The sequence below is a fragment of the Notechis scutatus genome, chromosome 10, assembly GCF_049901735.1.
Source record: "Notechis scutatus isolate UNSWTSFEM ecotype Mainland chromosome 10, rNotScu1.2, whole genome shotgun sequence".
Taxonomy (NCBI): Eukaryota; Metazoa; Chordata; class Lepidosauria; order Squamata; family Elapidae; genus Notechis; species Notechis scutatus.
The window spans coordinates 11,386,660-11,411,789 of NC_142018.1; the positions used below are offsets into that span (position 1 = coordinate 11,386,660).

At 43.6% G+C, this 25,130-nt stretch overlaps 2 protein-coding genes across 5 annotated transcripts; one reads left to right on the forward strand and one right to left on the reverse strand.

Annotated features, from left to right (window-relative positions):
* Positions 1–7,758: 7,758 nt before the first annotated feature.
* On the reverse strand, positions 7,759–11,978 carry CETN2 (centrin 2). The gene is made up of 5 exons (XM_026674676.2): positions 11,803–11,978; positions 9,903–10,061; positions 9,609–9,737; positions 8,829–8,966; positions 7,759–8,564 (listed from the first exon to the last, which is right to left on the reverse strand). The coding sequence occupies exons 1-5, from the start codon at positions 11,803–11,805 to the stop codon at positions 8,475–8,477; spliced, it is 519 nt and encodes a 172-aa protein (XP_026530461.1). The 5' UTR covers positions 11,806–11,978; the 3' UTR covers positions 7,759–8,474.
* A 270-nt stretch (positions 11,979–12,248) lies between these two features.
* NSDHL (NAD(P) dependent 3-beta-hydroxysteroid dehydrogenase NSDHL) lies at positions 12,249–23,991 on the forward strand. Of its 4 annotated transcripts, none has more exons than XM_087972108.1 (8): positions 12,249–12,485; positions 13,952–14,024; positions 15,027–15,188; positions 16,274–16,420; positions 18,643–18,771; positions 18,850–18,992; positions 21,611–21,713; positions 23,421–23,991. In XM_087972108.1, the coding sequence occupies exons 2-8, from the start codon at positions 14,004–14,006 to the stop codon at positions 23,751–23,753; spliced, it is 1,038 nt and encodes a 345-aa protein (XP_087828234.1). In that variant the 5' UTR covers positions 12,249–12,485; positions 13,952–14,003; the 3' UTR covers positions 23,754–23,991. The 4 variants fall into 4 exon arrangements, with proteins under 4 accessions (XP_087828234.1, XP_087828236.1, XP_087828235.1 ...); XM_087972110.1 differs by having other exon boundaries at positions 12,285–12,480; positions 13,948–14,024; XM_087972107.1 differs by lacking the exon at positions 12,249–12,485 and adding an exon at positions 12,508–12,529.
* The last annotated feature ends 1,139 nt before the right edge of the window (positions 23,992–25,130 follow it).

The window sequence follows — 25,130 nt, forward strand, 5'->3', positions numbered from 1 at the left end:
ATGGTAAACGGGTACATGGTATGCTGCAGATCACCCTTGATTAATTGTCAATCCAAAATTGTTAATCCTTGATTGTGATCAATTAATTGTCCACCCAGACAGGCACACTAGAAAACACCAAGCAGATATGAACTTTCCTGCCATGAATAATTGAACCTTTTATTTTTGTTGGTTTAACTGCAGGAGGATAAGAATTGAAGTTGGATCTTCAAGGTGCATCTCCACCAACGAACACCCTTAACTCAGGAATCTTTTCAGACCATTGCTAAAAGTAAGTCAGCTCTATCTAGTTAAATGTATTTGGTAATAACTGCTATAACAAATGTTTTGATTCTTGTGCGGGAGTGACTAATCTGCAGAAAATGTTCCACACCACCTAAAGGTTATTGTATATTATAAACATGCATCACTTAAAATATTATTTAGGGACCATGTTTTTTTTTTTAAAAAAATACTTAATGGTGACTATGTTCTCCTGAATATTAATTTCTTGTAATACATTTTTCACCTTATGCTCAACCGGTAAGTGCAATTTCCTTCTTTATGGATTACTCGTATGGATGATCTCACGTAGAGCATGGGTGGAAGAACATTCAAGGGCTGTGAAGCCATAGGAATCCAGGTCAATTCCAACTTGTGACTGAACCCGGGGAAGACAATTTAGTGAAAGTAAACAAGTAAACATGGTAGATCAGTCAATAATCATTCTCACAACTGAAAACAATAGGAAGTAACAGTGTGAAAGAAAGTGAGGCTAGCACAGGGGTGTTAAACTCGATTTCATGGAGGGCTGCATCAGGGTTGTGTTTGACCTTAAGGGGGGCGTGGAGCAACCAGGGTGGACGTGCTCAGCTTGACGTCACTTGTGCCAGGAGCACCTGTGGTGGCCCGAGTGTTCTGCCAGCGAAAACGGGCTTCCTCCTGCAACTCTGCCAGCAGAAACAGAGTCGTGCAGGGCCCTCCAGAGCTCCGTTTTCCTTGGCAGAGGCATCGCCGGCTGGTTCTTCACTGTATCAAGGCTGGCTCCATGGGCCAGAACTAAGCACCCCATGGGCCACATCTGGCCTGTGGGCTTTGAGTTTGACACCCCTTGTTCTGGCCAAGGCTTCCTGAGACCGTTATTAATCACACGCTTAGTCCAAACAATTCTTGTTTTATTTCAACGGCTGGGAATTATGTTCATTCCCAGCCTGAAATGAGTCACAAATAGTCCCTCGAGATAAGCACCCACCTTTCTCACCTTTGAATTGCTGCCAACAACAAAAGTGCCAAATTAATTGTAAAAAGTCAAACGGAGTACAAAGGCCACACAGAGCTTCAAGGTTTAATCCGAACAGAGCAAACAAAGTTGCTTCCTGCAAAGGTTCCTGTCCCTTTGCTCTTATGGGAGGCCCAATCACCTCCACACCTTACTTCCGAATTGCCCCTTTTGTCTTAACTGTTCTTGCCTTCTGGTAGCTCTGCGCCTGAGCGCACTGGCTCCCCTTGTTCCTCTGCCTCGCTGCTGTCAGATTCTGAAGGCTCCAGAATCAGCACATAACTCCCAGATGGCCCTGGCCCCATCTCTGTGTTGGACGCAGGACCCTCGTCTGAGTCCTCTCCAGACTCCCGGACTGGCCCATGTTCCTCCCCACTGTCCACCTTTGCTGCCATCTCCGCAGACTGCCGGCCAGACCACAACACCCCTGGACTAGTAAAAACAAGCATGTGCCTATTGTCCCTGTTGTTGTATTTTTCTTCTCTTATTCTTGTTCTCATTTTTGTTTGACAAATTCAAACAAGCAAATAAAACCACTCACCCAAAGAAATGCCAGATGCTGGAAACAGAGGTAGCTTCTCCACTTACGACCAGAATTGGGGGCAGAATTAAGCAAGGGGTTTAAGTGTGTTACTGTTGTGATTAGCCGGCAGCAGGTGTGCACGGCTGAGGAGAGCAAGGACTCAGATGAGGGGCCAGGACCATTGGAGAGTGGACTGCTGCCTTCAGAGATTGTGGGGGCTAGCAGCAGAGATGAGGAGGTTCCCGAGGAGCCTGTGCCAAGTGCATGTGTGCGCAGGGCTGCTTGCAGGAAAGAGCAGCTGCAACAGCATGGATGACTCAGGAGTAAGGCTGCAAGGTAATGGCCCCTCCTTCAAGAAGATAAAAGCCAGCTGTGAATCAGACGTTCTTTGCAGGAAGCAAAGACATTTTGAAACTCAGCCTCGTGGACATTACAGTATCTGAAGTTGGTATTTGAAGACTCTTGTGTTGCGAAATATTTCTTATCTGTTATTCTTGGGAGCCTCGCACAGATAAACTCGTGCTTATCAAAGTTAATTAGTTTGCAGCAGCCTTTTAACTGGAGATTTGTAAGAATCATTAAAAGGTTTCTGTTCCCTTTGGTTTGGGTTTGTCTTATTGGAAAAGGGTTTGGGTCAGAACAGTCACACCCCATTTTACAATCTTATTTTGACAACAGTTGTCAAGTGAGGCGCAGTGGTTTTTAAGTGGATCGCCTGGTCGTTAAATGAATCCGGCTTCTTCCATTGACTTTGCTCGTCAAAAGCTGGCTGGGAAGTGGCAACCATGTGTCCCCAGGGTGCTGCAACCATCCTAAATATACATCAATTGCCAAATATCCAAATATCACACTACCATGGGATGCTGTAATAGTCATAAGTGTGGGGACCAGACTATTTTTCTCCCCAATGCCATTGTGATTTCAAATGGTGGCTAAACAAAGTTGTAAGTCGAGGACAACCTGAAATAAGATTATTTTTTTTTGGTTAAAGTTCCCCCTTTTAAAACAATGCACCACCCACTTATGAAAAAGTCTGTGAAGTTTTGGCTCAGCCCTATGGATGTTTGTATTTTCTAACCAGGGCAAAGAATGCTTGATAGAAATTTTTCATTTTTCAATTTCTAAAAGAAAATAGGATCATATTCTGATTTAGGTTCTTATGATCTGTTGGCCCCCAACCTCATTGCTACGTTAAGATGATGGGAGTGATGATTTATGATTGGCTGTCATTCTTTCTGGAGAAGAACAATCTTCTTCTTCCATATTAAAGTGACTTTCAGGCAAATCGATCAACCATAGATCACGCCATAAGACTGTCTGGTGATGTTAATAAAGCATTCTGTAATAAGAACTTTTTTATGAGTTGTATTTATAGACAGTGAAAAACTCTAATATATTTCAGTTTTAACTGATGGGTGAAAATAAAGCTTGAAGTCATTATGCCATGGACGTTTACAATGTCAGATGTAGAACACTTTTTTTCCCCTTTGTTTTTTTAGAAATAAGAATTTATACACAACCTTGCAGTCTTAAAGGAATTAAGAGTGATTCCAAAAGTTGGGTTTACAATGCCAAACTTTAAACCCTCACCAAAAGCAACACATTATAGAATAACGGATGGTGTAAATCCAGCCTCTGTATATTTGGAAACCGAAAAAGTAGTTATCTCTGTTTGGAATCTGATAATAACAAAGCGGTAGAAATATCTGCTTTGCTAAATATAGCAGATCCTAGATGAGTAGGGTATGGTTGTATAAATGGAAGATCTTCAGTCTTAGGACTTTAAATTAGATTCCTGGCTTCCTAATTATGTTGAGTGATCCAGCTCATTGGGTAGGTTTATGATTTAACATAACCTCCCAATGAATTAACGAATTAATGAGCAATCAGGTTAAACATGTTGTATAAACGCAGTCAATCTGGGAACTCACTCAACTAAAACAGTCACACAGTGACTGAGTTATCATCCTAACTCAGGATTTTGAAAGAGGAAAAGATATGATCCCAGTCGAGCTGTGCCCATAAACTGTGGACAAATAATTTTGTGCTTAGCAAGATGTTGTAAGATGGTTTCTGTAATCTGAAATTGGTACTTTATACCTGGGTAACGAGCTTTGGTGAAATTGTGGGTTCTTTCTGAACATGAATTCAAAGGAACAGCTCCGACTATTCTACCCGCCTTTGTGAACCAGTCTGTGATACGTAAACAAGTTTTTCCTGGATTTGGAAAAAAATAGAACAACAGAGTTGGAAGGGACCTTGGAGGTCTTCTAGTCCAACCCACTGCTTAGGCTGAAAACTCTATACCACTTCAGACAAATGGTTATCCAATCTCTTCTTAAAAACTTCTGGTGTTGGAGCATTCATAACTTCTGGAGGCAAGTTGTTCCACCGATTAATTGTTCTCACTGTCATGAAATTTCTCCTTAGTTCTAGGTTGCTTCTCTCCTTGATTAGTTTCCACCCATTGCTTCTTGTCCTGCCTTTAAGGTGCTTTGGAGAATAGCTTGGCTCCCTCTTCTTTGTGGCAGCCCCTGAGAGATTGGAACACTGCTATCATGTCATTCCCAGTCCTTCTTTTCATCAGACTAGACATACTCAGTTCCAGCAACTGTTCTTTATATGCTTTATATACGTTTTATGAAGTTTCTTACCCATATGTGTAAATTTCCATCAGGGCAGGCTGGTGCGCTAGCTAGATTGCTTATATCAAGCCAGAAGAGCTGAGTTATTCGATGTTCTGATGGTGCTGAATTAAATTGCTAAAGTGTAATCTTTACCATCTGTCACTTCTCCAGATCTTTTAAGTGCCACTGATACCACCCTGGAAATTTCAATCACTAGAGAGGGCCTGGCTTTGGAAATTATTGATGTCCTTAATATGGTAATACGTCATGGCAACAATGACATTTTTGTATAGATCTCTGCTTGGGTGGGTATTAAAGAAAATGAAACGGGAGATAAAGCAGTCAACAAGTCTTCTTCAAATCATTCAAAAGGCCTAAATGCTTCAAAGATTAGAACACACACATGGCACGTTTCCGTCAAACAGCAATAGACAACTGTGGCTGTGGGAAGTGATATGTGAAGGTTAAATGGCTAACGAGATTTGCAAGATAGTTACAGAATGATTCTTGGATCAGGCTAATGCCTGTTCAGGGATAAACCCAGTGGAGTTTGATGATATTCTGATAAAAGTTGGAATATAAGTGCAGCTTTAACTTTGATTTCAGCCTATTGACCGGTGATAGAAATATCTAAGAAAAGGATGCATTTATTCCCATTGCTGTATAAACACAGTACTCTTTATCTTCCAGGTTAACTTCTTAATTAGAATAACCTCTTAGTTTAAGATTGATTAAGCAAGGAACACATTCCGATTTTAACCCAGGTTGTTCTCAACGTATAACCATTTGAAGTTGCAACAGCTCTGAAAAAAAAGCGACCTGTGAGTGGTCCTCATACTTATGACCATCGCAGCATCCTCATGGGATGTGATCAAAATTCAGACGCGTGGCAACTAGCACGCAATTTTGACAGTTGCAATATTACGTGATCGCTTTTGAAGATTTGCAACCTTCTCAGTTGGCTTCCAAAAGCAAAGCCAATTGGGGGGAGAATTGGATTCATTTAACAAGTTCAGTTATTCATTTAACAACCACCCAAAAAGTTCATGTATGTGACATTCTGAACCATAAACCAAGCTGAGTTTGGGCACAGTATATTAAAACAAGGCTGGTGCAGTCTGAATACAGACATGTTGTAGCCCAGCCTTCATACTTTTTCCTTCAGCTGCTGCTGTTGACATAGCAGCTTCATTTTGGTGGAAGGAACATGTGCTCCCTCAAATGTTCTGGTACCCCAAATCCCAATGCCAATGGCGAGAGATGCTGGTTATTGGAGCAAGGCTGTTAATATACAGTAATTGCTTTTCCCTTGATAGCAAAAGGGCTCCTTTTTGGAAGGAACAGAAAATATTTTTTTCAGGAAACACCAGCCTTCAGAAAGTCTAAATAAATAAATCTACTTATTTAGGCTTTTACTTTGCACTTAGGCTGAGGCCCCTACTTGAGTTATATCAGGGGACAAAAATTGTTGGTCTTTCATATATGGCTCAACTAAACCCCTCAAGAGTGGCCATTCTCAACAAATTGTACCAGAACAGTTTCTTTATTTGTGTAAAAACATATCTTGAAAGCATTTTTATCATATCTTCATATTAAAAACAAACAAACAGCTCTTTAACCAAAAATTCAATTTCAGATTATGGCTGTTTTGTAATAAGATGGACTTTAACTATTGAAAACTGCTGTAATGGACTGACAGCTTTAACAAATTTCCATCGTCTTTCTCTCCCCACCACCACTTAATTTATCATATTTAAGAATTGTTCAAATTGCCTTTGCTTTCCACTTTGGTCCCTGCCATTTTTTGCAAGGTGTTAGCAATTTTCAAGTTTTCTATGCAGTAAAATACACGGTGGAGCTGCAGATTTAAATTCTGCTTTCAATGGGAATCTTTGCACCCATCATACAATTTGCGGAAAGGCTTACATTCTTAACGTGCACACACACACACACACAAAGGTAGTCCTTGACTTACGACCACAATTGAGCACAACATTTCTGTTGTTGAGACGTTTGTTAAGTGACTTTTACCCCATTGTACATTTTTTGCCACAGTGAATCGTTGCAGTTCTTAAGTCAGTAATATGGTTGTTAAGTGAATCTGGCTTCCTCACTGACTTTGCTTGTTAAATGATTACAAAAAGTGATCACATGACTCCAGGACACTGAAACTGTCATAAATATGAGCCAATTGCCAGCGGCTGAATTCTGATCACGTGATTATGGGGATGCTGCAAAGGTTGTAACTTTGACAAATGGTCGTAAGTCACATTTTTCAGTGTCCTTGTAACTTTGAACGGCCAGTAAATGAACTGTTGTAAGCCGAGGACTTCCTGCTCACACTTAGGAGCTGCTATATGCTTACTGGTGTGGTTTTAAAGTAGACAAGAGGAAGGAATTTATTCCAAAGTAAGAGGCGTTCAGCTGAAACGAACTTCTTAACAGGTATCTAAAATTATTATCTAAACATGCAGTCGGGCTCCAGGGACGATTGCTCACTGCGAGAGACAGCTGCTCTCAGTGCTAGCTTTAATCGGATTTTATCCAGGGTTGCCTTTTGGGACTGAGTTTGATGTTTGCTGATAAAATAAACCCTTGTAACTACACCACACAATCGTTGAGTACCGTGGTTTGTCAGCAGTAATCATCCAGCGTCCGGTGAGGCTGACACACGCTTTTTTCTTTTCTTTTCTTTCTATGAAAAGCATTTTCAACCATGCCCTCTAGTGGCATTGCTTGAGATTATAAGGCAGAAAATAAAAAAGAATTAAGCCGTGGTTTACAGGAATGTCTGTCCCTATTAAATTTTAAAATGTGATTGGTTTGAAAAAGAAACTGACGTGGAGGCATGAGTCCTTTTTGGCCTCCCGAGGCTGCAGAGGCTTCTCTCGAGCCTCCGGGAGAGCGAAAACAGCCTCAAACAGGCCGAACATCAGCTGAGAAGCTTGTGCATGCACAGTGCAGGTAAGTTTGGCTGCGGCTCCCATGCCCACTCAAAGGGCTCTATGTGCCACCTGTGGCACACATGCCATAGGTTCGCCATCAGGGGCCTAGAATCTCTGTGGAGCCACAAGCGAACTAAGTCCAACCCCACCCTTGAATTCTGTTGCCCCTCATCTAAATTCAAGCAGGCGCTGTTAGTTTGAGAAGATTCCTGTACAGAAATCCGTTGCGCGGACCTGGCCTTCCACACCTGGCAGTTAATGCTTACAGACTTGATTTCCTCTTCCTATTTTTGTTTCTGCTTGCCAAAAAAAAAAAAAAATCCCTTCAGCATTTTTATGCAGGAAAGCTATATAAATAAAAAATTAAAAACAGCACCCGGCACAATAAAAAACCCAGACAAGTCTGCTGTCATAAAGTATGATCTCAGCTTTACTGTTCACAACTAACAACACAAGCCATATTTAGAAAAAAAAAAACTATTACAAGCTCCTTCCTTATCAGTTGCGGTATTAAGGTTATATCCATTTACATTCAGTGCTTTTTTTTTTTTTTTTTTTGGCCGGGAGAAGAAATAAAAAGAATATTAAGTGCACAATATCTTTGTATCAATGTTCAGATAAGGCAGGTACTACATCTGAATATTTATAACCAGACTCAGGCCACTTTCATAGATGACAAGAACGAAGAGCGATGGATCAAATGCAGGAGCTGAAGGAGAACCATTTACTTTCTGGAACTGTTTTCTCCTTGACTAAAAAAAATCTCAAATAATGAAGAGTTTCAGCTTCTTTACAACAATATTTTAAAAGAGAAAGGTTGTTTCTCGGTATGTAAATTCAAAATCCCCTCCTCACATGCACCCTATATAGAAATAAGACCGCTTTCTTCCAACTGTAATTTAAGCCCCCAGGCCTCCCATTTCCTGCTCTATGCAACACTGAAAGATGGGCTGGGAGTCAGCAGATGTTGCTGGGATTTGCAAAAAGAAAGTGATTTGTAAGTAGCTCACAATGTTTATGAGATTTAGGCTGTTGTTCATCTCTTTCCAAGAGGAATCTGTTTGAGATTGAACTCAGCCAACGGGAGACAACAAACGGAGTCACGGTGGGGACCAAGCATTTCAGTACAAACTAGTTTTCTTCATGATCCGCAGAAACTCCTGCTCATTGACTTCCCCATCTCCGTCTCGATCGGCTTCGTCAATCATCTCCTACAGCAGAAGCAAAAATCAAGTGAGGTAACAGCGGGACTATGAAAACGAAGACGACTTCAAAAAGTTGGTTCAAAGAGCTTCTTACTTGTTCCAATCTGACCTCAACATAATCCATTTTGTCCACTGGCTGAAGTTTATTCATCTTTCCCCACTTTTGCATTCCCACTTGTTCATTTGCCAGAGTTCAGCTTATTTCAAATGAGTTAAGCGGCACTGTTCATAACAGAATCGCTACATAAGCAAGTCAACATAGTTTCTAACCTGAAGTTCCTCGTCGGTGAGATTCTCGCCCAGTTCTTTGGCCACGCGTTTAAGGTTTTTGAAAGAGATTTTGCCTGTTTCATCATCATCAAAGAGCTTAAAAGCTTTCAGAATTTCTTCTTTTGAATCTTTTTCAGCCTAAAAGAAAAAAAAAAAAAAAAAAGAACAAGCCTTCAGACATGTTAAACAAAGTGGAACAAAAACAATTGGGGTGGCGCAATGGTTAGAATGCAGTATTGCGGGTTTATTCTGCCGACTGCCAGCAGTTCGATCCTGATCAGCTCAAAGTTGACTCAGCCTTCCATCCTTCCAAATTTGATATAATGAGGACCCAGATAATGAAGGCCCAGATTGTTGGGGGCAACATGCTGACTCTGTAAACCGCTTAGAGAGAGCTGTAAAGCATTAATATATAAGTCTAAGTGCTATTGCTATTTTAAAGCAGGTTCTGCCCTCAGTTAATTGAAGGCAGCAAACAGGATTCCACCAGAGATGGCTTGTACTGCTTACATACAATCAAATGCATCCTCCTCATCCAATCAGAACAAGATTGCTGAAGAGCTGTTGACAGAAAAGGCTTGAATTTCCATTCTGCCTCGCAAGTTGCATTGTTCCACCAATCTCTCAGCTGAAGTTTGATATCTGGAGTTACAATAGGACCGAGCCTGGTTTCTCTCTTTGACAAATGGAATGTTACCATGAAAAATCCCAGGCAGCTTTCAATCTCTTTGAGAGTTGCAGCAAAAAAAAGATTCTGTTTCTATAGATAACACGACATACCATTTTCTGGGTCATCACTCCTAGGAAGTCACTGAAGGTAATCTTTCCTGTCCCTTCCTTATCAATCTCAAGGATCATTTTCTTGATCTCGTCCTTCTTGGGTTCAAACCCAAGGGCCCTCATGGCGACCTGAAAACAATGGAAAAAGGATGAGATGAGATTGGGCTAGAAGACCTCCAAGGTCCCTTCCGGCCCTACAATTCTATATCTAAAATTACAGATCTCTCTGAGAGGCCCATTAATGGAGCCAGCTTTCAGGTAACGAAAGCATCCCAATGATATTCTGCAGCTTGCCTTCAACTCTTTTACGTCAATATTGCCAGTCCCATCGGTATCAAAGAGATCAAAGGCCTCCCGAATCTCTTGCTTCTGCTCCTCGGTGAGTTCGGTTTTGGGAGATGTTTTCTTCCTCGGAGCTGCTCCTCCCAGGGACGTTTTCTTATAGCTGGAGGCCTGAGAGCATGGATGAAAGGCAGAGGAGAATATTAAAAGACATAACCCAGTTTCAGCTCCCTGGAGGGTTTCACTTCTGACTATTCCACAGAGCCTGGCCCGACTTTGAAGAAGAGTTTCAAACACTTCTGCCTCTGAGGTCCTAGTAGCTAAATTACTCTCTTTAAAAAAACCACCACTCCGATTTTCAGAATGTGAAGTGATGCACCATACTGAAGATGTGGTGTAAGACTTCAATTAATATTTTTTGAACACATCCTAAATTAAATAAAGTTATGTATTTTGTCTAGGAATACCCTGGTTTCATTCACACAATTAATACATAGCTGGGTATAGTTGTGTAGGATATAGTTTCCCTAAAGATACTCCTTAAAAAAAACTTAACTTTGTGATTGAAATGACACTTTAAACATATATTTCCCGACTTTTAAAATTATTACCAATTTTATTGGTGTTTATTCTCAGGGGGGAAAAAAAGCATGGCTGCAAGTTAAAATGGAAAATGTTGATGCATTGATCCTATTGTAGGGAATTGTTTTTAAACACGTATTATATTTGGGCTACAGAGATGTTCTCGATTTGTAGTCAAAATAACCGATAATGACAGTACATAAAACAAAGAGGGAACTTTGATCACAAAAGTTTGGCCATCGTCTTGACTCTTATTGACCATATCCCACATGCACCCTTGGTTGTACTACTTGACAGTATATTCATATCATTAAACAGGGCTGAACAAAATCCTGCCTCAAATCAGAACAGTAGTCAGTCAAAGAAAGCAAAGATGAAAGATTCAGCTCCACCCTAATTTTTGCTAATTTTCTATTTGCAAGATATTCCTTTCTTGATCAAGGACAGCCTCCCTAGTGCTGGTGATTTTGTGATCGTCCCCTGGCGATGTAACGGGGACGACTGGCCAATGTTTCTTGGACTTTCCAATCTAGGTTGCACCTTTGGATCACCTGGTGGTCTCCTTTCCACCACCACCCCCAAATTTGGGTCTTAGCCTAGCACCAAAGCCGATGAAGACTATCATGTTTATGACGGTCGCAGCGTTCTAGGGGGGTGGGGTGGGTGTCATGTGATCCCCTTTTTTGTGACCTCCTGACAAGCAAGTCCACTCATTTAATAACCGCAGCATTTCCATTAGCGAGGAATAACGGCAGCATTTTCATTAGAGTGGTGGGAAAAGTGGTATCAAAGGGGGGCAAAAGCTCGCTTGACACACATATCTCGCTCAGCAACATAAAACTTGGGGCTCCATTGTGGGTCGTAAATCGAGGACCACTTGTACATACGGGTCTCTTCCCTCCCTAAACCTTGCATTTTTACAGCAAACTGGCCCACCCCCATCCATCCTTCCCGTTTTTGGCCTTGTGAGACGTTTCCCTCCTGAACTGGGGCTTTCCAAGAGACACGAGTCCACCCGACGGCGCGTTCATACGTGCACGGGGCGGGAAGCCCGGACTGGGGGACCCCCGAGTGGATCCAGTGGCGGGGAAGTCTTCTTGGTTCCCGATCCTACAAAAAGGAGCGCCGGATCCGCTTCGCATCCTCAAACCAGGTAGCTAATTTGCATACATTAGCATAGAGAACGGATGCAAATTCCAGCCGTTCAGCGAAGCCTCTGCGGTTTCGGCTACCTCAGGTCGTGCCTGGCTTCGCCGCCACTGCCTCAGCCTTCTCCCACCCACCAACCCCCACCCGCCTAAGGCCTTTCCCCGGCCGCGACCTCACTGACCATCCCCAGGAAGCGGCGCCGATCCCTGAGGAAGCCCGTTGGGGGGGAAAAAAACAAAACAACGGCGAGAGCTCAACCGTCGCCCAGCAGCCAGACGCTCAGCGTCGCGCCTTCCGATTGGCTCCTCTCGCTACGCGCCGACGTCGGGACAAACCGCCCCCGCTATTGGCCCAGCGAGCGCAGGGCGCGCGCCCGGGCGGGGAATTGGTGGCGAACGGCGGAGGTGGAGCTGGCTTAGTAGTGGGGGCGTGAAAGAAAGAGCCGATTGGCCACAAAGGCGGAAGAGCCAATGGGGCGAGTCTCCCCACTCTCGGCCGATCTTCACCCTAGCGAGTGGGGGGCGGGGTTTGGAAGGGAGAAGGAGGAGTCTAGCGCTGCCGCGGGATGTGATTGGAGAAGCTCGGGGGTGGGCGTGGTCTGCCCGCCCATGGGTATAAAAGCAAAGGGGCGTGGCTGTTGGGATGAATGGGACCAGATGAGAAGATGCTGGGTGGGATTTCTTGTACTCTTTGGATCTGTTCGATTCCTGGGCAGGGAGATCCACAGGCAGCTTCAGATCCCTTTTCCTGTCTAAGCTGCTTTGCCTCACCGTTAGATCCGGAATATATTTAAGTCATATCTTTTTTGGAATATCTTTTTTTTTAATAATATCTTTTTTGGCAGCTTTTGAGAAAAAAAAACAGGTGAGGATGACAGGTGATGGAGATGACAAGAGACCCTTCGAACTGTAATGTATTTTATGTATTATTTTTCTTTTTTTAAATATATTTTTATTGTTTACATATTAATATGTTAAATACAGTGTATTTGGACAGGGCATTCCGATTGTGATGGAACAGAAGTAAAAAACAAAATAACATTTATGCAAATTTATATATACAAATTTTTGTACATAAATTTCTGCCCATCGTATAATATGTCAACTCCTCTTACCGTTCTAATACTTACATTCCTCTGTCAATAATACAAACAGTATCTCTTTCCAGGTTTCCCTCACCTGATTCTTTCCTCTTCCAACTTCTACCTCGTGTTTCTAACCAATGATAAAAACCTATTCCATGTTAAATAATATTCTGTATCTCCTTTATCTTTTATTTTATGTATTATATTTCTGTGCTACCACCTCTCAATCTTGCAGGGATTTAACCGATAAATATTCCATTTGCTTTAAGAAGAATACAGTTAAGAAAGGCTTACTAGACTATGAAATTGATAGCACAGACAATTGTTATCTATTTACTAACATGCCATGTCTAGCAGATTGTAAACTCTCTATAGCTACTGGCAGACAGATGACGTATACATTTTATTGTTGTTATAGTTGGCTGTCTATATGGAGATTCTCAGTCATTCAGGTCATGGTCGTCTCAAAGGTGATTTTTCAAAAGGCAACTTAATATGACCCAGGTACCTTTTGAAAAAGCACAATTTGAGACAATTATGGTGGGTGGTGCAATGAGCCAGATGTTTGGACTGAATTTGGCATTTTTGTCTATCTATGGAGTCCTTTCCAAGGACCTGGGATAGCCAGTTATTATTTGATGATGTTCAAGATATTGTTGCAGGATATAAACTGTTCCAAATAAAACACCAATTTCTTTTGCAATCGACTGTTGGGGAATCTTGCTAATGCCAATGGTATTCAGGTGATATTCCAGTTAGTGTTAGATAGATAGAACAGATAGAATACTTTCTTAGCTATGTGTGATTGGACACACAAGGAATTTGTCTTTGGTGCATTTGCTCTCAGTGTACATAAATGATATAAGCAGTGATAGTAGTAGTGTCTAAAATAAATCTTCCACATTTAAAGGCAATATTTCTATATGTAGGCTAGGCGAACTGTACAGGTGGCCTGTTTCCTTCATCTTTTTAGAATGGCTGTTTTTTTTCCTTTATAAAGGCTGTGGAATAGTTTAATGTTTAATGCTCTGAAAGGATTGCAAAGGTAGAGTGATTCCAGAGGCAATCCTTTTATCTGCAGGAACTATGCTGATATCAGCCTAAGGGGAAAGTTCAGTTGCTCATCTTAACTGATTAACAAGAGAGATAAACATTGGGCTTTTTAAGAAAAGTTAGGCTGCAAACTACTTTAGGGGTGGTGGAAATGGGAGGGTTCTAATTAACTTTTCCTGTCATTTGAGTACAGCAAGAAAAGAACTGGAGGATTGCTGTCCCTTCCCGAGAAACCTTTGGACAAGATGACTACGCATTTGAGGCCAGTAAGTTAGTTTATTTCTGCAAAATACCCTTTTTTGGTGGAGAGCTGCTTTTATTTCCATGCAGGAAGTATAACTGAGAGGATTGGAGTGGAGATACTTGCGTTTTCTCTGCAAAATGCCAGCTTTTCTCTCACCTGGTTTCCAGGTGGGGCTTCACTCTCCTGGAATCTTCTCTGTTTGGGCCAGGACCTTGAGATCCACCCCTTAGGTTTAAAATAAGAGTGCAGGAGAATGATCATGGTTCAAAATTTTGCTTTGGAGATAATTACATCTTCTGTCTTCTACTTGGAATAGTCTAACAACTGTAAATTTGCGAATTAGATATTTTTGCAGCTCAGGTAGCTTGATTTCTTGAGCCAGGTAGCTTTTGTTTTCATTAGCTAACTGTGGAAAGATCCCACGGAGGACTAAGTGATCAGCTAGTCCCTCCTTGATCTAAATCCTGGGTTATGATTTCTGAGATTTTATATGGAAGGTTATAACCTGAGCTATCCCTGCAATAACTCTTTGCTTCTCAGCTTAGCTCTCTGAGAAGGAAACTTGCATTTCTCTGAAACATATTTTTGCTTTGACATAAGCGTTTTATCTCCAAATGGCTCCATAGACAGTTTGAAGCAAGGTTATATAACATTAGCAATAGCACTTAGACTTATATACCACTTCACAGTCCTTTCTTAAGTGGTTTACAGAGTCAGCCTATTGCCCCCAACAATCTGGGTCTCCATTTTACCCACCTTGGAAAGAAGGAAGGCTGAACCTTGAACCTGGTGGGATTTGAACTGCCAAATTGCAGGTAGCCAACAGTCAGCAGAAGTAGCCTGCAGTACTGCACTCTAACCACTGCGCCACCGAGGCTCATTGCACTGAAGGGTTGTGGGGTTTTTTTGTCCTGCAGTGGCTGTTATTGGCGTGAATTCTTACTTGTTGCTTTCTGTGCTCATAAAAACCAATAATGATGTATTTGGAAAAACACTGTGATCCATTTATATCCGTTTCCTGCAGGCTAGTAAAAAATGCATCGTGATTGGTGGCTCAGGATTTCTTGGTCAACATCTGGTAGAACAGCTGGTGGAAAAAGGCTACTCGGTCAATGTGTTTGACATTCACAAAGGTTTTGATAACAGCCAGGTGCAGTTTTACTTGGGCAATCTCTGCAAGAAAGAGGTAAGGAACAAACGGAGATAAATGGACATGGTTCAGGTATGGTCAACATGAAGTTTGTTGGTCTTCAGCCTTCTGACTAGAGTTGATGGAAGGCTGTTTAGGAGTTAAAATGAGAATTCTGGGAATTTCCACCCTCCTGTGTTGGGAAATGTTGCAAAGTTAAAATCTGCTCTAATGTGTATCCCAGGGGTGTCCAACTCAAAGGCTTGTGGGCTGGAACTGGAAACAGCAAAGGATTGGCCCGTGGTGCCTCTGCCAGTGAAAACTGAGCTCAGGGGGATGCATCATGCGGTCCCCCATGCTCTGTTTTCATTGGCAGAGGGCTGCAGGAGGCTGTGTAGGCCGAAAACAGGGCACGGGGAAGGCGCACGCTTTGTTTTCTCTGACAGAGGCCTATCAAAACAAACTAAAAATGAAACCAAAGGAGAAATGTTTCCCCTTTTGCATTTGAGCATGCAAGAAGGGACAGGAAAGGAGAAAGGGAAAGAGGAAAGACAAAGAGAAAGAAGAGAAGATGGGAAGAGAGCAAGGGAGGAAAAATAAGGAAAGATGGGAAGGAAGAAGAAGAATAGGAAGGAAGGAGATTATAATGAGAGGGAGCGGGGAGTCTCAGGGAAGTCCTGCCTTAGCACTTGGTCACCACAGGTACCCCCGACATGAGTCCCGTGTCACGCCCAACATGGCCACGCCCACCTCCAGCTATGCCCCACCCCTCCAAAGTCAAACACAACCCTGATACGGTCCTCAATGAAATCGAGTTTGACAGCCTTGGTATACACTACTTTAAAGAACGTTTCCTACATCTCACATGCTAAATGCTTCCAACATTTCTGATTTCTGCTACAAGATACCTTAAGATCTAAGAGTCTCTGAATAACTGGAATTTCCTCTTTAGCTCACCTCTTAGAGGTCCCTCCAGACTGGTGTCTTTCAGCTGGAGTCAATTTCAGATTCACCAACATTCTTGCTTCTAGCTATCTAGAGGTTTTGAAGTAGAAGTTGCACAGGCATCCAATGGAGATGGCCTCCTTCAACGGTTTGATGCAACAGCCTTTCCAGTTCTTTGTATCTCTTCTCCATCACAGGATCTACTCCCAGCTCTACAGGGTGTGACCGTGGCGTTTCATTGTGCCTCGCCTGCACCTTCTAGCAACAATCGGGAACTTTTTTACCGCGTCAATTATTTGGGGACCAAGACAGTCATTGAGGCTTGTAAAGAAGCTGGCGTCCAAGTAAGGGTTGAACGAGAATTTTGAAGCGCAAACACAAGCAAGAAATAACTGCCCCTGATGACTCTTATCTTGGAAACATTAGCGGTCTAAAATGGGGCTTTTCAAAGCGGTTTCTGTGGATCTCAGGGGCTCCTTGAGGACATGAACAGGTCCCTCCAGACCAGGGGTAGGATTCAATCGGGGTTACTATTGGTTTGGTGACCACGTTTTGTGCCTGCACCCTGTGCCGCCCGGAGAGCTGAAAAGTGCAGCGCGCAGGTGCGCAAGGTTTGAAAAGTCTCTTTCCCCCTGCTTTTTGAACCTCAGGTGTGCCGCGCAAAGCAGCTGAGGTTGAAAAAGCAGGAAATAAAGGACAGGTAAGAGACCGGGCGGGTGGGTGGGCCAAACAGCAGCAGACACAGAACTGGTTTGGTGTCTGCTGCTCTTCAGAGCTACCAGTTCTATAGAGCCAGGCAGAACCGGTAGCATCCCACCCCTGCTCCGGACCTAAGACAGAAAAAAAATAAATCACTGCAAAGTTCCTGGGGGTGAAAAGGCGTAGTCTCTTGTAGTGATCTGTTTGTCAGGGTTCCAGCGATCGCCCTAATTAAACCATGAGCCTCAAGCCAAGCCTCAAAAAACCTCAGAAGATTTATTAGAAGCAACATGCCGGCATTAACATAAATGAAGCCAACTCTGGCATACGTAATTCAGAGTCACCTGTGACCCTGTTTCCCCCCCCTTTTACCCCTGGGTGTATCATAAATCAGATTCTCCAATGAAGCACATTCACGGGCCGGGTGTCATCAATCACGTTCTCCAATGAAGGATTTTCCAGCCAGAAGATCTGGTAGCCTAGCTGCAACCCTTTTAAGATAATGGTGGAATGTACTTCTGGTTTTACTGCCAGACTGCTCCTTCATATTTCCTCTCCCCTTGTTTATGGCAACTTGAAAACAGGCATAGGAATGTTTTACGAGTTGACGTTCTTGAAATTGTGGTTATTACATATTTTTAATCCCACCATTTATATATATATATAATTTAAGGTGATGTGAACATACCTAATACTCATGGACTTCTATTTTCCAACAGGTCAGTTGGGCTAAGAAAGAATGATTAGCAGGGCTAGAACTCAACGGGCGCCTGGTTGCTAGGCTAGCATCTTAGAACTAAGCGTCCTTTTTTTCTCCTAGTCTTTATGGAGATTTTTTTTTAATCCGTTGAGTTTTTAATCACTTAATCGCTTCAGTACAATGAAAAAGGAGGGTGTCATCTGCTATCTAGAAGCAACATGTCTTCAATATGGTGGAACGTAGTATTAGAAGACAGCTTCTATTTTCATCAAGGCCTCCCTGGTAGTCTTTTCAGAAATAATACTCTGAACTACTTGTATCGATAGAGAAGAGCAGCAGTTTATAGACCTGAATCCAGCAAGGGGGTTAGAATAGAATGAGCTGGAAGAGAGCTTGGAGGTCTTCTAGTCCAGCCCCCTGCTCAAGCAGGAGACCCTATACCAGTGGTGGCTAACCTTTTTGGGCTCCTGTGCCAAAAAATTGTGCGTGCACTTGCATGCTTTGCGGGCCAGCACCCAGAAGCCCCACTACGCATGCGTGCTCAATCCCCATCTACCACCACCCCGCCGCTGCACCCCTTACCTGCACTGCACCTCACAGCTTATTTTCGTCCAGCTTTGGGGCCTTTTTCGGTCTCCCAGAAGCTCGAGGAAGACTTCTGCAGGTTTTTCAGGATGAAAACTAGGCCCGTTTCATCACTTCCGGTATTTCCAGAAAAACAGGAAGTGATAAAATGGGCCTAGTTTTCGGCCTGCAAAGCCTGCAGAAGCCTTCCTCAAACCTCTGGTAGTCTGAAAAAGGCCTCAAACCGGCTGAAAATCAGCTGTGAGGCGCACGCATGCGCAGTGAGGTAAGTTTGCCTGCAGCTAGCATGCCGGCACAAATGGCTCTGCGTGCCACCTGTGTCACGTATGCCATAGATTCACCATCATGGCCCTGTACCATTTCAGACAAGTGACTGTCCAGTCTCTTTTTAAAAACTTCCAGGGATGGATCACCCACAACTTCTAAAGGCAACTTCTGTTCCACTGGTTAATTGTCCCAACTGTTTGGAAGTTTCTCCTTAATTGCAGGTTGCTTCTCTTAATCTTGTATTGCTCTAACTTGGTCTGGCAGTCAATGTGTTTCGATAACTCCCTTGACGTTTTTCTTCCTACTCTTTGGCAGAAATTGGTGTTGACCAGCAGTGCCAGCGTTGTCTTCGAAGGTACGGACATCAAGAATGGAACAGAAGATCTCCCTTATGCCAAGAAGCCCATTGATTACTATACAGAAACAAAGATTCTGCAGGAGAAGGTCTGGATCTTTTGGGGTTCATGATACTTCATTTTGCTCTTGGTAGATCTACATGGACTGTTTTTGTTTTATTTTTAGGAGGTGCTAGAGGCCAATGATCCAGAGCGGAATTTCTTCACCACTGCTATCCGTCCACATGGCATATTTGGACCTCGGGACCCTCAACTTGTTCCAGTCCTCATCCAGGCAGCCAAGAGCGGCAAAATGAAATTCATCATTGGGTAAGTCAAGTTCCATCTACGAGGTTCCTTGTGTTCTTTGTGCTTGCATTTCTTCTTGCAGATGTTGCCCGGTAACCTTATCACTGCATAAGGAAGAGAACAGCCTTGAACACATCTTTCCAGGGGTGGGATTCTGCCGGTTCGGACCGGTTCTATAGAACTGGTTGTTACAATACTGCGCAGTTCGGAGAACCGGCAATTTGTGCCCCTGGCTGGCCCCGCCCCTCTCCGCCCACCCCTCCCTGCCCAGTCAGTTATTATTGCGCTTGCGCAACATCACTGACTGCGTTGTCCCCTGCCCAGTCACTCCTTAAGGCAGTGGTGGCTAAACATTTTGGGCTCCTGTGCCAAAAATTGTGCGCGCACTTGCACGCTTGCGCTCGCGTGCCAACACCCAGAAAGCAATGCGCACCCCCTACACCCCCTACACATGTGTTCACAATCCCCCCCGGCTGCTGACCCCTTACCTGCACTGCGCCTCACAGCTGTTTTTAGGCCGGTTTGAGGCCTTTTTCGGCCTCCCAGAGGCTCGAGGAAGACTTCTGCAGGCTTCTGCAGGTTTTTCAAGATGAAAACTAGGCCAATTTCATCACTTCCGGTATTTCCGGAAAAACAGGAAGTGATCAAACGGGCCTAGTTTTCGGCCTGCAAAGCCTGCAGAAGCCTTCCTCAAACCTTTGGGAGTCCAAAAAAGGCCTCAAACTGGCTGAAAATCAGCTGTGAGGCGCACGCATGCGCAGTGAGGTAAGTTTGTCTGCAACTCGCGTGCTGGCACAAATGGCTCTGTGTGCCACCTTAGGTTCGCCATCATGGCCTTAAGGTATTTCTTCCCCCCCCCCTCCTGTCGATCAGCTGTTCCGATGATCAGCTGTTCCGGGATCCCCCTCGCTGTTTACTGCTTCGCCCAGGAGGCTTCCCTGAGGCCCAGAAGGCAAAAAGGGATGCATGGGGGTGGGGTGAATGGATTGGGTGTGGGGGATGGGGTGCTGTGTGTCCCCTCACCCCATGATCCCTTTTTTGCCTTCCTGGGCCCCAGGGAAGCTTCCTGGGAGCAAAAACGCCCCCCAGGAGGCTTCCCTGAGGCCCAGGAGGCCCAAGAATGGAGGCAACCCCCCCCCCCCGGGGGGGTGCTGCAAAAAAAAGAAGCCACGCCCACCCAGTGACATGGCCACGCGCACCTAGACACGCCCACAGAACCGGTTGTTAAAAAATGTGAATCCCACCCCTGCATCCTTCCTTCTCAACACTCAGATTATTTGATCAACAGAAACAAATCAAGGCTGGTAGGACAAGCTACCACCCAAAACACACAGGAAGTTGCATAACTTGGGAGTCTCCAGACTTGGCAAGTTTAAGACTTTGTGGACTTAAATTTCCAGAATTCATCAGCTAGCCATGCTGGAGAATTCTGGGAGCTAAAGTCCACAGATCTTAAACTTGCTTGTCAGCCTTCAAGATTTCTTTCCTTTGCTTTGCATCTTTCGGCTGTCATAAGTAACGGGGGGAGTAGTAGTGAAATAGTTATGGGAAGTGCGCTGGAGGTTTGAGAGAAAATACTGTATAAGTTGGGGAAAAACTTTCTTGTTTATGCTTCTTTGCTGTGCTATGCGCAAGCGCACCTCTTTATCAAAATAGGCCAAGGTCGACGGACAGATGCTTCATCACCACCTGAAGATGCCCACATGACATTATATACAATTTCTAATTGGGTGGACAGTTTGAACTACTGTGGGTGGGAATGTTGCCATCACTTTGTATATGTGATTTTCGCACTCAATTCCTCAGATTCAGAATTCCTTTGATGCTACCACTTGATTTCCAATAAAAGGTATTTTTTCTCTCTAATTAACGGAGCCTTAAGTGTTTCTTTGATTTTGAATGGAGCACCAGATGACACTTGCCAAGTTTGGAGACTCCCGATGTAACTTTGCACACATGATGCTCCTTGACTGCTGAAAGAGAAGCCAACTGGGAGAAAACCCCAACATTCGACTTTGAGCTACACATATTTTCCACATGTTGCAAGTCAATTCTGTTTATACTTCTTGCACCATTTACTCATCTGGAATGAGCACCTGAGTCCAGAAATAATTGCCTTTGCTTTCTAATAATTTGCCTGGTGCTATTGCACAAAGAATGTTTTGGCTACAGCTTGCGTCTATGAAATCTTTCCCAATTGAAATAACACATGGCCAATGATTCATTTATTCTTAATTACTTGCATTTCACTGTGGTGGCTTTTAACAAGTTTTTAATGATCCTTAATTTCCTGCTGGTCTGTTTAAGGGGAACATTATTGCCAACAAGTTTCATTATATTGTGGTGCAAAGCTTGGCGATTTGGTAATCATCGCAATACTGTTACTGTTATTCACTTGTCTGTCCCATTCTCAAAATATTGCTCTCTAAAAAGCACCCTTTAAAAATAAATAAATTAAAAAAGAATTAAAATGTATTTTTAAACTAAAATGATATTGTCTGGATAGTCAGCTGATAAAATTAGGAAAAAAAGTTATGTGTTAATAGCGCTTGTACAATTAATGATGCATCCAGAGCGACTCGTGTATTTTAGAGTTTGCATTTTATTGTTCCTTGGACTCTTTTTTCTCTTCTGAACAGTAATGGGAAGAATTTGGTGGATTTTACCTATGTGGAAAACGTGGTCCATGGGCACATCCTGGCTGCAGAGCAGCTTCAAAAAGAATCTCCAGTGTGTGGAAAGGTAAGGCCAGCCACTTCACCGTTGCCTGAAACTTAGACCTGGAGCAAGCAGCTTTTCTTAAATCAAGGATCACTTTTTCAAAAATGGAAGGAGTTTCCTGTAAGGCTTTAAAACATATTAGAGCCGTGGTGGCGCAGTGGTTAGAATGCAGTACCGCAGGCTAACTCTGCCCACTGCAAAGAGTTCGATCCTGACCGGCTCATCCTTCCATCCTTCCGAGGAGGGTAAAATGAGGACCCAGATTGTTGGGGCAAAATGCTGGCTCTGTAAATCGCTTAGAGAGGGCTGTAAAGCATTGTGAAGCGGTATATAAGTCTATGCCATTGCCCTTCCCTCCCTCCCTTCCTTCCTTCCTTCCTTCCTTCCTTCCTTCCTTCCTTCCTTCCTTCCTTCCTTCCTTCCTTCCTTCCTTCCTTCCTTCCTTCCTTCCTTCCTTCCCAGTGGTTAGAATGCAGCATTGCAGGCTAATTCTGCCCATTGCCAGCAGTTTAATCTTCACTGGCTCAAGGTTAACTCAGCCTTCCATCCTTCTGAGGTGGGTAAAATGAGGACCCAGATTGTTGAGGGGCAATAGGCTGAGTCTGTAAGCCACTTAGGGCTGTAAAGCACTGTGAAGCAGGATATATGTCTAAGGCCTATTGCTATTCTAAAATTTTATTTTTCTTCACCTCTGAATTAAGACCGATCACTTGCTGATCCCTTCATTCACTCCGGTCCTTTTCTTACAAATCAGCAGAGAATTTCAGGGAGTTAATCTACACTGCGAAGTCAGGAAAACGTCTTGTAAGAAAGCAGCATAAAAGCCATTTCTGCATGGATGCCAAAAACATAAAAAGGGATGTAGCCCCATGCATTCTCAGGCATTTCTCTTGCAAGAAAGTTTTCCTAATCACATACACACACACACACACACACACACACACACACACACACACTGCCTGAAGCATCATGAAAATTTGAAACCTCATGTTCTCCTTCACTTCTCCTGAGATGTTTTTAGACTTTCCTCTTAAGACAGAGGCATCAAACTCAATTTCATTGAAGGCTGCGGGGGAGGGCTGGGTGTGACCAGGGAGGCGTTGGCCAGCTTGACTTGTGTCAGGGCCACCTAGGAAGCAGTCAATATAAATCGTAAGGATACAAGCGACAAAGTTACAGTCCTACAGTCACAAGTGGGAGGGGATGGGTGACAAGGAGGGATGAGAAGATTAACAGTAATAGTAGCGCAGACTTTGTAATAGTTGAAGGATGAAACTGCTCCTTAACATTTTTAACAGGACCAAAGGCAGCAAACCTTCAGGGTCATCTTTAGTGTCCCTCAGAAGGGCACCCTCGTGTTTCTGCAGTTAAGGAGCCTCAACCCAAGATGGCTCTGAATTGTTTACATTTTGTGCCATGGATTGAAGAAAGTTTGCCTGTCCCTGGCTTAAGGGCAGAGAGCCCATGGGGATATTAGCATTTAAGTTCTGGTCTTAGAAGAGGTCCATCGTCAACCCCACCCGCCTCAGAAAGTTGGTGAGTTAGAAAATCGGAGGAGAGGCTTCTATGGATGCCTCCTTTAGCTCCTAAAGGGAAGATGGGATGTAAATCAAAGAGGTAATTACCTTGTATGGATTGTCTCATCTTCCCCCTGATATTCTTGGGCGTGTTTCTTGTCCTCTTAGTTTATTAACTTCCCTCCCTCCCGTTTCCTTGTTTGTCTTGTAGGCTTTTCACATCACAAATGATGAGCCCGTTCCCTTCTGGGAATTCTTGAGTCGCATCCTCACCGGCCTGCACTATGACCCTCCTAAATATCACATCCCTTACTGGCTAGCGTATTATTTAGCCCTTCTCTTCTCCCTTGTTTTGCTGCTGCTGAGTCCCCTTGTTGCCATTCGTCCCACCTTCACTCCCATGAGGGTTGCTCTTGCGGGGACCTTCCATTATTATAGCTGCGAGAGGGCCAAACGGGACATGGGCTACAAGCCGGTGGTTCGCCTGGATGAAGCCATCATAAGGACCATCAAGAGTTACCCCCATCTCCACAGGACCACGTGATGGGTCTGAATTCCAACCAAACATCTCCTGAACCTTCTTCCATGGATTCTGCGTAGGTTCCCTGGTTGGCCTTTCCCTTCAGCCTACTTGCCCCCTGGGAAGACCCTCTTTGGAACAACTTCTGAGGTTGAACTACTTCAAGTGATTTCTCTGGAGTAGCTGCTGGCCCAGGTGGAGCCCAGTTTTGTACAGGTGTATCTTATAAAGGCCTTTTATAAAGGCGCATTATTTTGTGGAATTTCAGGGGAGAACGTGTCCTATCTGAGCTATCCTGAGGCTCCAACATGCACCCCCCATTCAAATCACAAGTCTCTAGCCGCATCTCTCAGAGTAGAAAAGATTGATTTATTAGGAGTTGCACATGTCAGCGTTTCCTGGTTGCAGCCGTCTCCGACACATCATTCTTTTAACCCTTGACCCTGGCCTTCCCCCCACCCCGTGGATGTATATTCTCCAATGAGACACACCCATAGCCAAGAGTCATCAATCACGCTCCCCAGTAATAACCTTGCACGCCAACAGCTTCGGCTGCCAAGGCGATTAACTGAAGCATTTAAGGAATGTACTGCTTTCCCACACTCCCTGTCTGCTGGCAACTAAAAAGACCGAAGGAGTATTTTTTAGTTTACACTATCTACTTTTTCAGCGTATCACTTTTGGCGCATAGATCGCTGGGTTTAACGGTGAGAGCTAGGAACTACAGTATCTTGTTTTGAGCTTTGCCTATTGAAAAAGGGAGGAAACGGGTGCTTGGACTGAAGAGAAACTGAAATGCCTGGGTTAAGGATGTCCAGTCTTGGCAGCCTTAACACTTGTGGATTTCCACTTCCAGAATTCCCAGCCAACATGGCTTGCTGGAGAATTCTGGGAGTTGGTCCACAGGTTTTTAAAATTGCCAAAGGATATCCATGTTCTAGACTGAGACTTTGTCCAGAGCCTGTCATTTCTGAAGCTTGTTGGATTCTTGGTCTTCTTAGAGCTTGTTTCTCTTCTTACAGATGTTTCATTCTTTTTTATCTGAAGCTGGTTGACAGTGCGAAACCTCACCTAAACACATCCTTCCTCATCTCATGCCTATTAATCAGCAGCCAGATAAATTGTAAAGAACTTATCTTAAATTCTTTTAAGATAAAGAATTTAAAAGATCCCACCCAAAAAGCAATCAAGGAAGAGAAAAAAAATAACCCAATCAAAAACTGGTAGGACCATCCATCACAAATAAACAGCCAGCAAATGCCACCACCAATTCCATGCACTCATGTTGCTACTTAGCTTGGTAATGAAACATCTGCAGAAGAGAAGGTCAGAAAACATCCAGAACTCCACAGTTTAACCTTCAACCTCATATATTCTGCATTATGAAATGTACAGTACATG

What these genes read in the sequence shown, in the direction of transcription:
- NSDHL (XM_087972108.1), top strand. Translation starts at nt 14,004, where the DNA reads ATGACTACGCATTTGAGGCCA. An exon ending in TGACTACGCATTTGAGGCCA is followed by an intron (nt 14,025 to 15,026) that starts GTAAGTTAGTTT and finishes CGTTTCCTGCAG; the next exon opens with GCTAGTAAAAAATGCATCGT. An exon ending in GTAAAGAAGCTGGCGTCCAA is followed by an intron (nt 16,421 to 18,642) that starts GTAAGGGTTGAA and finishes ACTCTTTGGCAG; the next exon opens with AAATTGGTGTTGACCAGCAG.
- CETN2 (XM_026674676.2), bottom strand. An exon ending in TTGACGTAAAAGAGTTGAAG is followed by an intron (nt 9,738 to 9,902) that starts GCAAGCTGCAGA and finishes CATTGTTTTCAG; the next exon opens with GTCGCCATGAGGGCCCTTGG. An exon ending in TCACCGACGAGGAACTTCAG is followed by an intron (nt 8,565 to 8,828) that starts GTTAGAAACTAT and finishes CTTCTGCTGTAG; the next exon opens with GAGATGATTGACGAAGCCGA.